Source organism: Haliotis asinina, chromosome 9 (genome assembly GCF_037392515.1).
Source record: "Haliotis asinina isolate JCU_RB_2024 chromosome 9, JCU_Hal_asi_v2, whole genome shotgun sequence".
NCBI lineage: Eukaryota > Metazoa > Mollusca > Gastropoda > Lepetellida > Haliotidae > Haliotis > Haliotis asinina.
The window spans coordinates 35,789,378-35,806,122 of NC_090288.1; the positions used below are offsets into that span (position 1 = coordinate 35,789,378).

The following is a 16,745-nucleotide window of genomic DNA, read 5'->3' on the forward strand; positions in this document are numbered from 1 at the left end:
GGACACCAGAAATTGGTTTCACACAATGTACTCATGTGGGAAATCAAACCCGTGTCTTTCGCGTGATGAGCGACTATTAACCACTAGGCTACCCCCACAGCCCTAGCTCTCCATGCAGAATACTGGGTATAAAACTATGGTCATTGGAAGTATAGTAGATCTAAATCATAAATATATTTTCCTTGAACAATGCGTGTTGTTTCATTATAACCTCTCATCTGTTGATTATGATTTTAGAGGAGAGAACGCTTACAATTAGATCACACCTGCAGTCTGAGTAAACTTTGCCCCAGTGTTATTCGTTACATTCCTATACTGGGTTCCAGGTAGGGGTGTAACGAATAACTCTTGGGCTAAGTTTACTTAGACTGATCACACCTGTATTATGGATTATTTCCCAACAAAATAATAACATATACTAATTTTTTATGATCAACTGGAAATTATGGTTTTAGAAACGGTTTTCCAAACCCATACTACTAATATACATTAAAAAAGTTCTCTTTTCTTTTAATCAATAATACTAATGCACATAAAGAAGGTTTTCGCCCGATTGATTATCAGTATGCTCCAGGAACGTTTGGCAGGTGACCCTGGCGGGCATCTCGACCCTGAGTGTCAGTGCTTTGAGCTTTCACCGTGTTTGTAGAGGTTATCGCAGTTTCGACTCACATTACTGAGTGTTATTTGATGATCGGGTTGGCTATTGGTCGAACTATTCCTGATCCCCGCGTATTGATAGTCGATTATTGATAATGTATTAACTGTGTTCCTTTGAATCATTTTACTAGCCCTGAGTCCACACTAACCAGATATTCATTTACCCATGCTATTTGATTCACGTGCTCAAAGATCAATATAAATGTATATCAGGGTCTTCGGCGTGACGAGCGAACGTTTAACCACCAGGCTGCCCCACCGCCCTGAAGAGTGAGTGAGTTTAGTCTTGCCCCGATTTTAGCAAGGATCAGCAAGGGTTGGCGCGGGACACCATAGCGAGTTGGTGATCGAGTGGGTGGATGGGTAGGTTTACCATTACAACTGGGAGGAGGGTAGGGTGGTTGTGGTGAACGAGGCCTATGCATAACGAGACGATCGATCGATAAAACCACTGGCCCACCTCTGTGGTATTCAAGTTACAGATACAATGGACCACCTATTTGATATCTTGGTGTTTGGAAAGTGTAACAGCTTAACGTTCTTCGTTAGGTCTTAAGGCCATATGTTGGTGGGTTCTTATCTACAGATTTTGTTCATGACATGGATGAACCCAATCCCAACACTCCATTATATTCTTGTTTACAGTCTAGTTCCGCGTTTAGTACGCTTAGGCTCTGAATATATAATGTTATAATTCATGGAATTACTTTAACGATAAAAACAAACAATTCCTTTGAAAAGACAGCCCAATGGAAAGGCAGATTCAGAATCTGAGGAAATCTAGGCTTGCTTCAGTTGGTGCTCCAGCAAGGCAGAATGGGATTGGTAGAAGGGAAAATGATGCGATTTAGGGATCCTTACAATTTCAGACAGTTGTCCTTTTCATTGTCACACAGTTTAATGGCAATGATATAAAATACGAATTAAACGACGACAAATCGATTGTACCTAAGCTAAAGCTATATCATACAGAAAAGCCTTGGCTCCTTTGCGCCACATCTGTGTGGGAATAATATATTTTCGGGTTTTTTTCATGTTCTGTTGTTTTTAGATATTTCTAAAGTCCGGATAACAATAGCGTATTCTCAAAACGCCGACAATGCAACAACGTCATAACATCGAAATACTGAATTTGTAATGACTTCAAGTATGAACACTAAACACTGGTTAAACACTAATTAGAGTCAGGATCTCCATGCCTTTGTAGTATACCCTTCAGGAAGTATGTTTGGCCTCAAGTCTTTACAGTTTGAACACTACATATTGATGATTAAATGTCAATTCATCGATAACAGATTCGGATTTCGTGCTTAACCATGTTGTCTGTAGTATTACAGTTCCTGGCTCCGTTGCCCCTTTTGATAAACAAACACACGTCCGTGCCTGACCACGCTAAAGATGTGTAGATATTTGTGTTATATTTGTATTCCGCAAACTGATAACAGACTTACCAATATCGAAAATCACTGTGAAGAGTAGAAGCACTGAACTGAACTATTGGTCAGACACTTGAAGTGTGACAGTAGACAACGACTGGTTTACATTCATTTTATCGTACAGTTATTTCCCCGAACAGTATACACGTATCTGGGACGCCATTTTCCTTTCAAATGTATGCACAAAGAAACATTCGATCTCTCTTCGAATATGACAGGAATGGTTTGAACTTGCACTTAAAACCATTCAAAATATAGCCTAACGGAAAGTGAACCAAAATCTGTTATTAATTGGTGGTGTGGGTATGGATCGCTTATCAATACAAACTGAATCTATCATAAATAATTAGCGAATCCCATTCTTTATGACCTCGCCATGATGTTGTGAGAATATTCCAAACGCTACGCACACATCTATCCACACTATGTAAAAGTTTTGGGGTGTTGTGATTAAGGGGTTATTTCCTTACGGCGTAACCCCAGGGCCCCGTTTCACAAAACTCTTGTAAGCCTAAGATCTCGTAACTTTTGTGGTAGGATTTGTTCCTCCAATACTGTAACATAGAGGTGCGAATGCTACGAGAAAAGTTACGAGATCTTAGGCTTACGAGAGTTTTGTGAAACGGGGCCCTGAGGTCTAGCCAGTGTCTAGTGTCCCTTTTGTCACACTGCTGGGGTAAATGCTAAACCGTGGCGTAAAATTCAGCTGACTGATCACTAACAACTCCACTGACCACTTAGCAGCGGTACAGTAACTCGATTTTTTCTTGTTTTTTTTTCAGGCGCCAAATCGCCTCCGGTTCATCAAGTCATTCTTGAACTCTTATACTACGTCAGTGGATAACATGAAGGACCTTCTGGAACGACAATCTGAACTGGGGTCAACTAAACAAAGAATGTTCTTAAATGGAACCCAAATCTTATCCGGTTCGCCAGGTCATTTCAATTATTTTTTTACCTTTCCTTGGTGAACTGACCATCAAGGAATCAAAAGCTTCTCAGTCCACTTCATCCATTCCCAGAATTTGTCCAATGTTCCACCGGCCATCATACACATGGATGACTCTGCAACTAGTACCTGTCTTGGATTTAAGGAATTGTAGGCCTGTTGGCCTGTGAGGTCCTGTGATGTCCTGTGATGTCCTGTGAGGTCCTGTGATGTCCTGTGAGGTCCTGTGAGGTCCTGTGAGGTCCTGTGATGTCCTGTGAGGTCCTGTGATGTCCTGTGATGTCCTGTGATGTCCTGTGAGGTCCTGTGATGTCCTGTGATGTCCTGTGAGGTCCTGTGAGGTCCTGTGATGTCCTGTGATGTCCTGTGAGGTCCTGTGAGGTCCTGTGATGTCCTGTGAGGTCCTGTGATGTCCTGTGATGTCCTGTGAGGTCCTGTGAGGTCTCAGTAGTATTCTCATCTTTTGATGCTTCACTCTCTAAATCTCGAGTCTTGAGGACGTCATTTGGGTCTCACAGATGGCATGTTTTGTCCAGCCATCACAAGGATCGTGATAAATCATTCGGATGCTGCTTTTCGCGTGCTCGTATATTCATTTCATCAAACATACATCATTCTCTTTTTCTTGTGTTACACAAAACAACGTGAGTCTGACACGTAACCTTACTAAATATATACCTTACCGCCAGGATGATCAGAAATGCATCATTATCAAAGTCAAAGTCAAAAAAGTGACCCAGTGAGCCAGAGAGGAAATGTGATGACCATAGTATGTTGTGACTTCCCTATTTCCCTGTGTTGTCGCCCTCCTCCATGTGTACTTTTCAGCCTGAAACGTGTGAAATTTCACCGGGAAACGTGACTTATACCAACTAAGCAAATAACGCGCGATTTCTTCAAGTAATTAGTGCTTGAGTGAGTTTAGTTTTTACGTCGCTCTCAGCAATATTCCAGCTATATGGCGGATTAGGTTTACGCCGCTATATGGCGGCGGTCTGTAAATAATCGAGTCTAGACCAGACAGTCCAGGGATCAACAACATGAGCATCGGTCTGCGCAATTGGGAACCGATGACATGTGTCAGCCTAGTCAGCGGCCTGACTACCCGATCCCGTTAGTCGCCTCTTACGACAAGCACAGTCGCCTTTTATGGCACGCATGGGTTACTGAAGGCATATTCTATCCCGGACCTTCGAAGGAGTTATGTTGTCAGCATGTATTTTTTGACGAGGAAGTCCGTAATATTTACAATATATTTTTTATTTGTATGTGTCACTGTCAACCTTTCTGATGCTTTCCAGTTTCTAAGATTTTTTCTGGTTGATTTTAAATCAACGTAGAGCGAGTGCGTAAGTACGCCGCTTTTAGAAATGCAACAATGCCATGGCGAGGGACACCAGAGATAGGCTTCACATATAGTACGTAAATGGGGGAATCGAATCCTTAACCACTAGGCTACCTCACCGCCTCTAATCATCGAAGAAGAAGGGGAGCATCTGCATTATGTGGGGAGGGGGGGGGGGGGGGGGGGGAATTAATTATTTCAAAGTTCCATATGATTGGTCCGACGTAGCGAATGTCTAGGACCTGACCCCCCAGAACCTTGGAGACATGCCATTACTTCACTGCATAATAACATTAAACTAGACTCACTAACACCTGCATATATTTTTCCTTGCTCTAAGCGCCGTAACTAAGTTACTCACGAAACACACAGATGTCTAGCAGAACTTTGGGCTTCTGGCCGTTAATGATGCATTAACATGTCAGCAAAATGTTTAATATTTGAGGATCCATAAACCAGTAGGATTTAATTGATTGGGAATATTGATAGTCCTCGTTCACAGTGTTTCCTTAGGCAGGTTCTTTCAGACCATTGTCTACGAACATGAATAGACAGTTTCAGCAAACAGGCAATACCGAGCGGTACATTAAAATGAGTACGTGTACGTTAAGCGTGAGGGCCTGTTTGTGGCAAATACACAATGTCAAGGACGCCGTCCGCCATAAACGTGAAAGCTTTCCATGATTCAATGTCGTTTACACGCACCCCGAAGACCTCTCAAGACGCTGTTCTTTCTTCCATCACGGAACATTACCGGATGAAATCTTAACACTCGTGTCAAACTGCACTTTGTTAAATATTAACAAAGCATGTAATCTCGAACCTCTTTTATTCAGGTAATTTTAATCACGGTTGGGCCAACGTTGCTGTTTTTAAATGAATCCGAAAATCAATGGTCATGGTTGTTTTCACCAATTTGGAAAAAAACCCCGAAAGCTTCAAATCCTTGGAGTGAGCTTTTGAGTGAGTTTAGTTTTACGCCGCACTCAGCTATATCAAATCGCTGGAAACGAGAGCTATTCACGAAAACAATAGACTTCAGTGATCAAGGACACAACGTCTGTTCAGGGGTGTTCAGGGGGCCTGAGGTCGCGGTTTCGGTTCCTGACCGCCATACCGAAGGGCGTAAAATGATAGTACTTGTTGTTACCCTGCTTGGGTGGACGTGGGGTTAAAGTGTTCGCTGGTCACGATGAAGACACGGGTTCGATTCCCCTCATGAATGCAATATACATTTCATTTCAGGTATACCCCTCTGTGATATTGTTGGGATATTGATGAAAGCGGCGTAAAACCTCAGTCACTCACTCACTCTCTAACCTGCTGGGAGCGCGACATTGACGTGATGGCCTAAGTGCCTGGTGTCTGAGTCTCTATGTTAACCGGCAGCATGCTGCCAATGGGATAACAATAAAGCCCTGTTCGCTGGCTGGATGGTTGTTTTACGCCGCACTCAGCAATATTTCAGCTATGTGGCGGCAGTCTGAAAATAAGTGAGTGTGGACCAGATCAACATTATGAGCATTGTTCTACACAACTCGGATATGAGTGAGTGAATGAGTAAGTTTTGGTTGTCCGCTGCACTCAGCAATATTCCAGCTACATGGCAACTGTCTGGAAAAACTGAGTCTGGACCAGACAATCCAGTGATCAACATTATGACCAGTGGCCAAGATCTTTTATGGGTAAATCTTCATTTTTTTAATTCTTTGAAACCCAACCCAAAGGGGTCATTTCAGACCCCTTCATCAGGTCAGTTTAGTTTTACGCCGCACTCAGCAATATTCTAGTTATATGGCGGCGGTCTGTAAATAATCAGGTCTGGACCAGACAATCCAGTGACCAGCAACATGAGCATCAATCTAGGCAACTGAGATGGGATGACATGTGTTAACCAAATAAGCGAGCTTGACCACCCGATCCCTTCATTTGCCTTTTAGTATGGGTTACAGAAGACCAATTCTAACCCGGATCTTCACGGGTCACTATAACCCTGACTTTCATACAGCAGACACAAACATGCACATACGCACATACCAACATACGCATATGCGTACATATGCACGTTCACACCTTATACACACATCTGCATGGAAATCACTAGATATGTCTAACTGTCTACAGAATCACCTTAACCTCACATCTCTCATACCAGACACGGGGCAGTGGACGGGTTCGAGTCCCAAAATGTGTACAGTGGGTGAAGCCCGTTTCTGGTGTTCCCTGAAGTGAGATTGCAGGAATATTACTAAAACAGGCGTAAAACCCAGCTCACTCACTCACTCAAACAACATACACTTTTAATATACGTACTAAGAAAAACTACCACAAAGGAACAATACCGATGAATCATGTCACTGAAGTGTGAAATCGACTTCTAAAGATGAAAAACGTAATCCGCACCAGTGTGGGATCAGCTCCACTCATAAATCACACAGTCAGTGGACACAATGTAACTTCTTTGGCTTGTTAATGATTAACTAATAATCAAGGTAATTGATGACGGTAGTCACTATAAAAGCGCGGTAACTCGTGCATTAAATGTCATAGTGTGCATTATGGAACATATCAATTCACATACATAAATTGATACTCCGGCTTCGAGGTTAAGAAGTAGTAATCGAAGTGATATAGAGTGTTTCATCCAACACTTTCCTACCATATGTCCGGTCAGAGTGAGCAGGACCGTGATATTTGACAAAATCAATGCGGTCCTACTGCCCGCTTCGCTGGAGCTTCCGGTTTGTACAGAAAATAGTGGTACCGGGGACTATATATCATCTTAAAAGTCACCTAATAAAATCCAAAGTGCGGTTCTTCAAGCTTTCGTAAAATACATAAACGTCAATGTTTGAGAATAATCAGTCCCCATAAATGGTCGCATGTGCTTAAAGGGCAAATGGTGGACTGGGAATCACTGATGACGCCAGGTGCTCGAAATCATTTATGGCTCGAAATGTTCGCAATATGGCATAAAATTAATCGCCACGCGCCAATTTTGACGCCATTGGTGCGTCGTCGTGTTCATGCGTTCATCAGTTGATAAGGTGAATACCAAAACCAACTTGATAACGTGTGTGTCAGTTGTGCGTAAGAGGTAAATTAAGCACCCCCTGACAGATCTCACGATTAAATGAGCTGCTGTTTTAACCCTTTGGAGCCTATCTAGGACTCGATTAGTCGTCGTGTGCAACAAATGGGTCCTCCTGTACAGAACCTGGACCAAGTGGAAGCTGCTTTACACACGGAAAGGCGTAGGGTGCCCCTTCAGAGGGTCAGGAAGCTGACAGGGGTATATGGAGGAGAGTGCTGACTGCCATACAGTCACGTGGAGGTTACCTTCGGTACTGACCTTGAACCGTGTTAGACACCAAAATGACATTTTCAATGTTCACATTCAGCAGTAAGTTCAACATTAATAATTCCATGGCGATAGTTGCACAGACATGGTTTAGTTTGAAAATCAGTGTTTGGGGTTATTTAACGAACAATTGTCATCATAAAATCAACATGGATTCCAATCATGTTGTCGTTATGTTAGGATCTTACTTGTGAGAAAAACTCATCTTTTTCCATCGAGGTCACCACGAGAAGTTTTATGTACGTGTTTAAAACCTATCATTGTAAAAATACATGTGTGCTTAATTAAATTCTTTGTGTATATATTGTCCTGTCAGGTTGGTTTGGAATATGTTTTCTGTATGGACTAATGCACGGCTGAACATCACGACGTGGAATTCGTTTTATTACACAGTGGGGGGTCAGTATTACTGTTCTACAAATCCATTCTTACATTATTGCTACAGATGGCATTTATATATTTAGTTCCACCCCAAACACTTTATACTTTGTTTAGCAGTTACCTGTAACTTGGTTCTGCTATGATCAATGACCTGATCAATGTTTATTTGATTGGCGTTTGTTTGCTTGTTTGTTTTCATTTGTGGTAAGCAGAAAGAGAACGCAATAGGGAAATTATTTCTTTCTTTTAAAATGATATACCATTGAAGGACAGATAAGCAGAATTCGTTTTTTTAGGTTTTGGTTCCCAAAACATTCCGTATATTTTTGAAACTCATCTCTCCCCTGGCGACTGTTCATAACGCTCAAACTTCATAATTCCAACTTTTTTTGAGAGTATATTTTGTGGAGTTTGGTCGTATTCTGTTTGTTGTTTGTCGTTGAAACTATTATTATGACTCATTTTGTCAAAGGCGAATGAAAAGTTGCAAGTAAGCAGTTTTCTGTGTCGTTTGGACAAAGTGTGATACCCTATACACTTAATTTGACATCAATTCACGTTTAACCCAATCTCGATTCAACCAAGATGATTGATGTCGAATTGTCATTGGATAGCAAGTACAAACTCTTCATTACTTTCTTCATCGTCTTTCGGTTACAGAAAATCTATATCTCTGTCAAAACTGACTAGAGATCATATTCCAGCACATACTGTTTGATCGGAATTCTAGAAGATGGTCAGTCGATAATGAAGGATCAGATAACGTTTAAACACTGTACTACAGCTTCTTGGTTCTTTCGCAAAGGACAGATTCTTGGACCGTCTTAGCTTGATAGTGTTGTAAGAATCCAGAGGCAAACGCTTCTGTGTGCAGTTAACACTATGTTCACTATGATGGCACTTATGGAGTTGTCCATTTAGTGAGTGAGTGAGTGAGTGAGTGAGTGAGTGAGTGAGTGAGTTGACCACACTTTCAACGATATTGCAGCAACACCACACATTATACCCACGTGAGGAATCGAACCCGGGTCGATTTCTTTTCGATATCGAAGCAGGCGTCCGTAGAGTTTGCTGGGAGAGTCCCAATTTTGTACAGTGTCCTTTACATACAACGGCCATGGTTCATGTATGAAGTTGATTCGATGTCCAAAACTGATGATCGGAGACACGTTTAAGAACAAAATTGAAATGCATATGGTTCAATGGATCATTGAAGACAATTAGGGAATTTATAAAGGCTTAACTAATCAATACGATCAATGAGCCTTCTGGTTGATTAAAGTATATTGATCACAGAACGTGCTCTGAGACTACTAATCTAAGGCAGTAAGTACAAAGTGCGTTTGCATGTGTGTTATTTATTATTCACAATGGGTCAACATACATGTGACAGAAAAGGATAACCATCCAAGATGAACTTCAGTGGTGATCCTGGTCACTATCGAACAAATATGAACTGTGTTCAAAGTCCCTTTCACCAAAAATCAAACGAAAGAGTTTATCAGGCATAATATTGCACTATCAATGGATACAAGCGCTCATCAATTTAACTTTCTGCAGACTGTTTTGCAGCTCGCCTCAAAATGTATACGTGACAACTAGCCAACACCGGTGGGGCTGTGTGTACCTTATGACAAAAAACAAAGTGCAGATATCCTGTTTCAACAAAACCGAACCTAATTGGTAAAACCCAAAAGGACTGGCATTGTTGACACGTAAGGTATTAGAAGAAAGGCCAAGTGTCTTACACTTTATGAAGCTGCACAAATTGCCTTTTGTGTTAACCGCTCTCACCTGACGAGCTTCCCTGGGAGACATAAGCTAAACTGCTGTAACCAGAGAACATCCCGCACACAATCTATTAGAGACATGACGATAATCGATGATGTCATCTTGCGGTTAAACTTTCCAGCGAATGGTACAACGGCAGGACTTTATTCAAGAAAGCGCGGGCCGGTCAAATGTAAATTCATAATAACCAAATCAGGTCACCCCACACCATACCACTACCACACACACACCCCACACCCCCCCCCCCCCCCCCCACCCCCCCACCCCAGATCATAGTTAAAACTTGTTATTCTGCCATCTGTGAATAGATGACAAAACATCGATGTAAACGTGGGGTACCGTCCTGGCCCGACCATGGTCTTCTGAGCTCACCTACCTTTCAGACAGGCTGCATGGAGTTGCATTTTTCTTTACATTAGATTTGAAAAATGCACCTTCTTGATATTGTATTCTGTATCACAGAATCAGATTTGGGTTTTTGACGGAGTTCAAATTTACGGTAAGAAGAACTTATCTCTTGCAGTCCATCCCTTTTGACAGCACTTAGTTGAGAAATTACACTTTTTGATTTGCAAACATTCGGGAAATTTCGAGTTTTACGTCTCTTTATCCGACCAACATTTTCTTATTTTGTGTGTTCATGGAGATAGGAGGTCGGATGAAGGTTTTAAGCGTTTGCTTAGCTGAATGTGAGCTTTCGTAGTGGCGCGCACACTTAAGCCTATCTGGTCAAGTGCATCACAGCATTTTAAGAAATTATACTGTAATGCAACGGTTGCAAAATATGCTAGAAAACTACAGTTACATTCCAAAACTTAATTCCTGTTTAGTGGCTGTATAAGGGGGTGGAGGTCATTGATCGTGTACATGACACGCAACGAAATCACGTACATAAACATTCGCATTGTACATGTTTCTGCATAAAAGTCATTATCACTCCCCTAGTCATAAGTTAAGAACGGTCCCTTCCATCACATGAGCAACGTGTACACACATATATACATACATGCTGCAGATCATGGAGCATTACACACAGGTTTCACGCGTTAATGTACCTACGTCTGTATTTCTCTAGACCCTTTAGAATGTGTGCTCAACGGAATCTTCGCCATCATCCGGTGGCCAAACCACAACCCGTTCTGTTGAGCTGTGACAGCATTTCACGTGTAACGTTCTTGCATCGATACACATATCCCACTCCACACGAGCTGGTATCACGCGCTTTCTCTGATCCCTCTGTCTGTGTTTACCATTCTTCTCAAATGTCATTGCAGGTGGACATCTTTCCAGAGTCGTTGAACTTGTTGTCGACATTCTCCGTATAAGTAAACAAGAACAAATATATAGGATGCATAACGATGTGCATTGAAATGTATTTACATATTAACCGTTCTTTATAATGACTGACGTCGAATGTCCAGTTCGGAATGGGTCTGAGGGTAAAACACATTTTACTCATTTGGGTATTGCACAAAAATATCGATTTTCATTCATGCAGTTCATATCATGCATTTTCAAATATGCGTACGCAATGCAAAAATGATTATTGATGTCCCCCGACGGATCCCCAGGATACCAGAAGGGGTCGACAACTTCTGTGCCGTCAATCCAGTGGTACTTCTTAATTCCATCTCCGGTGTTTAGGTCCAAGCCTCCGATGAAAAGCTGCTCCAAATTCAATTCTGAAAGAGCAAATGGTGAAAACTTAATCCGAAGCACTTGTCCGTCGACGATTTGGTAATACTATGTATGGGTTAATCCCTTTTACAAGGTAGTTATTGAAATAAATTTTGCCCGAGCAGAGTTTATTAAACAACTACCGTAGTGAGAGTGATTAAACGGCTAACACCACAAGGGTATGCTTAATTAAACGCGTGTAATGGATTAGGCAAGATTAAGATTATCAAAATAAATATTATTTTAAACATAACCTTACGTAGTGGTTTAACCAGAGGACCCGTGAGGGTCCGAGGTAGAGCAGGCCTTCAGCAACCCATGCTTGCCATAAAAGGGCGACTGTGCTTGTCGTAAGAGGCGACAAATGGGATCAAGTGATCAGGCTCGCTGACTTGGTTGACACATGTCATCGGTACCCAAATGCGCAGATCGATGCTCATGTTGTTGGTCACTGGATTGTCTGGTCCAGACTCGATTATTTACAGACAGCCTGCACGTAGCTGGAATATTGCCGAGTGTGGCGTGAAACTAGACCCACTCACTCACGTTCAATCAAAATTATGGAATTGGGTAAATATGCTTTGATTGACAATGTAACTTTAGAACGGTGCCTTTGTGTGAATGTACACAATCGATCGAAGTGGTTGAAGCAACACGGTCGAGGGAAAGTGTGTTTTGGACAGTAGTGTATCACAGACATGCCAATGAAATCAACAAAATAAAAAAAATTGTGGGGATGGTAAACGCCGTTTTAATTCTAAAATTAAGGACGGGGTAATTGGATCTTTAGATACTTTCAGCCTTGGGTGCTAAGTTATAGGATCAGACTACGCGTTACTAACACTTTCGTCGGGTAGAAATCCTATGTAAGCCATTTGGAAATAAATATAGGTTCATGACATCATGGCGGGTCTATGCGACCCTTTAACCAATGGAATAATACACCTGATATCTCCAAATGGTCTCAGGAGTTACGCAACGTTGTGTATTTCCACAGGCTTGGTTAGAACAAAAATAAACCAACTGGCAAGTTGGAAATTAACTCCAAGAATATTCAAAAGAACTGTCACTCGGATTATTCCCGAGCTCTAAGGACGCTGAACGATACCTCTCATTGGTTGTTGTTATTGTTGTTGTTTTTGTTGTTGTTGACATTAAACACATTAACACCTGCATCCACGCTCTCGCAAATGACAGGGTCACAAGTTCGGAAATATCCGTTTGGATGCATAATTTCTTTTGTGTTTTTTCGACATTCCTCGTCATTTAGATTTCTTTGTTCTCTTTGTCTCGTCATCTATATATGTTTTCTTGCTTTCATGTCAATTGGTGATATTCAAAGGAACTTCAATATTTCATTTCCTAAAATAAACTTGAAATAACATCAAAATTGCACACAAATAATTGAAATAACGAGACAAAAGTTACGAGAAACAAATCGAAATTTGGAATTTAAGTGTAACTGACATACCGAAAAATAGCAACAAAGTGACGCGAAAGAATCTAAGACCCGAAACAAAACCCAAAGCTTTTGAATAACGAAAAAACTTCTATTTAACCGTGTGACATCGTGCTACCAAAGTAGCACCATTAATCATTCGTACAAGACAAATTAGTGACACATTGTTACTAAACTCCACATATTATTAAAAAAATGTGTCGAAAGAATGGCTAAATAATCTTCCCATATATCAGCTGAATGTTCTAACAATTAAAATTTAAAATTTATTTTTTTATTAAGAAAATCTTTCTATACGTTAACATAACAGAAAACTTACGGCTATTTGAATTCATGATTCGTGCAACTGCCTCACGATGTTTGGTTTCTTTCAGCATCAAAAGCCTTGACCCTGGGCTTAGTTCTTGACAAGCGGTGTCTGAGTTGTTAAACGTCTTCTTATCCTGTGACTGGTAGTAGCAGAGCTCTGATTCACGGTCAATGAAAAACCCTTTCCCCGCTGGACACCATTCTGACATTGAAATACACATCAATTACATTTCCTGTACATGTGCAGGTATTTCCAATATACGACATTTATTTCAATTCTTGTCCACAATCGAACAAGAGTTTCTACTTGAAATTGTCATTCATGTTTCAAAATTATTTTGTTCTACATCCTTCCATCACTTACACAAAGGTAAAGACATGAACAATGCTTGCTACTGAAAACAACGTGTAGGACAACATACAAATGTAAAAAACGTAAAGTTTAGTGTCAATTAAGTGACGTCATACACTATGTAGTTTGTGTTATCGATGCACACCATAACCATTTCAATGACATTCAAAACAATAACTTTCACGTATTGAAAACATATATCATTAAGTAACATGTTGTAAAACTGTTGCATGTTTCTCTCTGATCAGTTGACGTTAGACTTATCTAATCATGATCGAATCATGAAACAGGAGTAAATCCATAGAAATGGAGAAAGACTTTCTTTCTCTATTTCTATGATAAATCCAACGCCGCAAGTAACCTTACATCCCAATTCCGAACATGCGACCTCGTTTATAAGGTTGTTTGTTGTTTTTTTCTGTTTGTATGTTTGTTTTTATCTATCTATGGTCGCTTATTCAAAAGTCAGCATTAGTTTGCATTTATTCAGTATCAAAATATTTACCTGGCCTTAATTAGCGCGTGTAGATTCCGATCACTACTATCTTTCAATGAGCACATTCAGCCTCTCGACGTTTAGTCGACAGACTTCACTATAGCCTAATATTATTACATTTTCTTTTAACTGATTAACATGATTTTTTGCTGATCTGTGGAGCATCACCCCAGAAACAAGCTGACCTTTACCATAATGGTATCGGTGTCTTATTCTTATTTCAATCACAGATCATCAACTGTCCAAAGCTGTTTCAAACATTTATTGGTGTCACCTACCTGTATGGACTGCATAATATCGTAATCCGGGAGATGATATTGCAGAAAGCGAGAAGAAATTGTATTTAAAGGCAGGAGCGGGAAAGAGGGAGCACTCCAAACTCTGCTCATTAAAGGCAAACACTGAACACCTTACGAGGGATGTGCACTCCTTGGCACATTCTATGTCATCTTTCACAGATTCAAATGTTTGCAGTGGTTGAATTGGGTCGGTTATTTTGTTGTCATCGTATTCAGTCAGGCCCGTGAAGCCCGTCACTTTACATCCCCTTGATTGCCTGAAACAAACGGTAAAAATGATATTGTGATTATTCTGTCAAACTATAACAATGAGGAATCGTAGCAGCATTGATGCAGTCTCCACTTTTTTTCCAGGTGCAGTGTCAAGAAGGGACTTGTGTATTTGAGGCTTAAGAGCTGCATTATTTGATCAAAAGTATAATCATTATCAAGATAGTAATAAAATGCGCTCCCAATCTTTGGAATCGTGCCTGGCAGAACTGGCATGACAGTGTTTCCGACAATGCGAGGCATCAAATCAGTAATTATGAGTGAGTGAGGTTTTACGCCGCTTTTAGCAACATTCCGTCAATATAGAAATGGGCTTTACATCCATGGGGGGAAATCAGTACTAAAGGGCACTGGCTAATGTACAGACCCACAAACCCTGCAAGTAATGAGTACTAAGTTGTTTATGGAACTCTGCATTTTAAGCTGCGCATGTAGTTGATGGACTGGACGTTGTAAGGTAAAACATTCCTTTATTCATTGATAAACACATAAATAAGACGTTTTATACATAATTGACATTAACATGTCAAGACATAGCCGCTAGAGTTTATGAAGCTGAAGTTGCATTATTCATAGGTGTTGTCGAAGGCCTTTTAGCGTAATAATGCCAGTACGTCATTAATTGTTCAGATCAATATGTACAGAACGGCTCAAATGACACATCACAATTACAGAATCAGAATATAGTTACTGGGGCTGTTGTTTAGTGCATATCGATATCAACAGGGACCAATAAAGTCAGACTTACTAGAATTGTGATCACCCACGTCAAGGGTCATTGTCCGTTAAACGTATTTTACGTTTCACGGACAACAAAATATTTTCCATATCGTTTATATGAGACGCCATGTCCTGAACATGTTCCAATACATGTACGATGCTTTCGGTGTATGGAAGACAATTGGTTTTTCGTTTTTGTTCTTGTCGACGTCATTTATAATAAATTAGAGCTTTGAGCAAATATTGGTCTGCATTGTGACGCATCCGAATGTTGGATATTCTATACAAGAACAGGGGTATAAATTTTACGATTGAAATAAATTAAGAGTTAGGTTTTCCACAGATCTTGGTGGAAATTAGTTACACTTCAAGAAAACAATCTGCTAGTTTTGAATCGACTGTTGCGTTTAGTGACGCTAACTGATTTTAATAAGAAAACGTATCAGATGTTGCCGAACAAAATAGTTTGGACACACACACACACACACACACACACACACACACACACACACACACACACACACACACATATGTATATCGAACTCATACTTTCAATTGTCACATTTCTGATTGATTCCCAAAAGAAACCGTCAGTGCCGAAATTCTGAAAAGAAACAGTTTAATAGTTTGGACATAAACATAATAGCCATATTTTCTTCGTTTTTCTTACATTCTATTTTTTTTTGCTTAGAACGCATAATTTCAATTACCATAATCCCAACAATATGTTGATATGTACAGTTTTAGTGTTCTACTTAAGAGCTCAACAAATCTGACTTACCGGACGAGTAGTACCGCTAGTACAAAACTAGCAACAGCAACCTGTCTGACAGCTTCGACTGGCAACATCTTCAAAGGTGATACAATCCAGAATAAATGTGCGAACTAAGGGTAGAGCAACAGCTCAACAGGTTTATTTCATGTGGGAACTTGAAACCTTTCCCCGTTGGCCTATCGTCCTATAGCGGCAATAGACTCTGAAATAATGATTATGTCAACAGCGACTCGTTAAATGTTCAGTTCTGCATTGATTACCAATACATATTGGCCGACGTGCACAGCGAGTCCCATTCCTGTTGGCTGATCTCATCTCTTGAATCGACAATCAATGTATCCACCAAGTACCCTACTGACGGTTAATTCTGAACAAAATGCTTTGTATTGGCTGAACTGTGTGAGGTACGTCACAACATTGAAAAATAATCGATATAGGTAACAACAGAAAAAAGCAAATGCACAC

The 16,745-nt window shown here is 40.5% G+C and overlaps 1 protein-coding gene across 1 annotated transcript; it reads right to left on the minus strand.

Annotated features, from left to right (window-relative positions):
• Positions 1 to 11,353: 11,353 nt before the first annotated feature.
• Positions 11,354 to 16,354, minus strand: LOC137295669 (C-type lectin lectoxin-Phi1-like). The gene is made up of 4 exons (XM_067827139.1): positions 16,287 to 16,354; positions 14,495 to 14,772; positions 13,379 to 13,570; positions 11,354 to 11,605 (listed from the first exon to the last, which is right to left on the minus strand). The coding sequence occupies exons 1-4, from the start codon at positions 16,352 to 16,354 to the stop codon at positions 11,379 to 11,381; spliced, it is 765 nt and encodes a 254-aa protein (XP_067683240.1). The 3' UTR covers positions 11,354 to 11,378.
• Between the last annotated feature and the right edge of the window lie 391 nt (positions 16,355 to 16,745).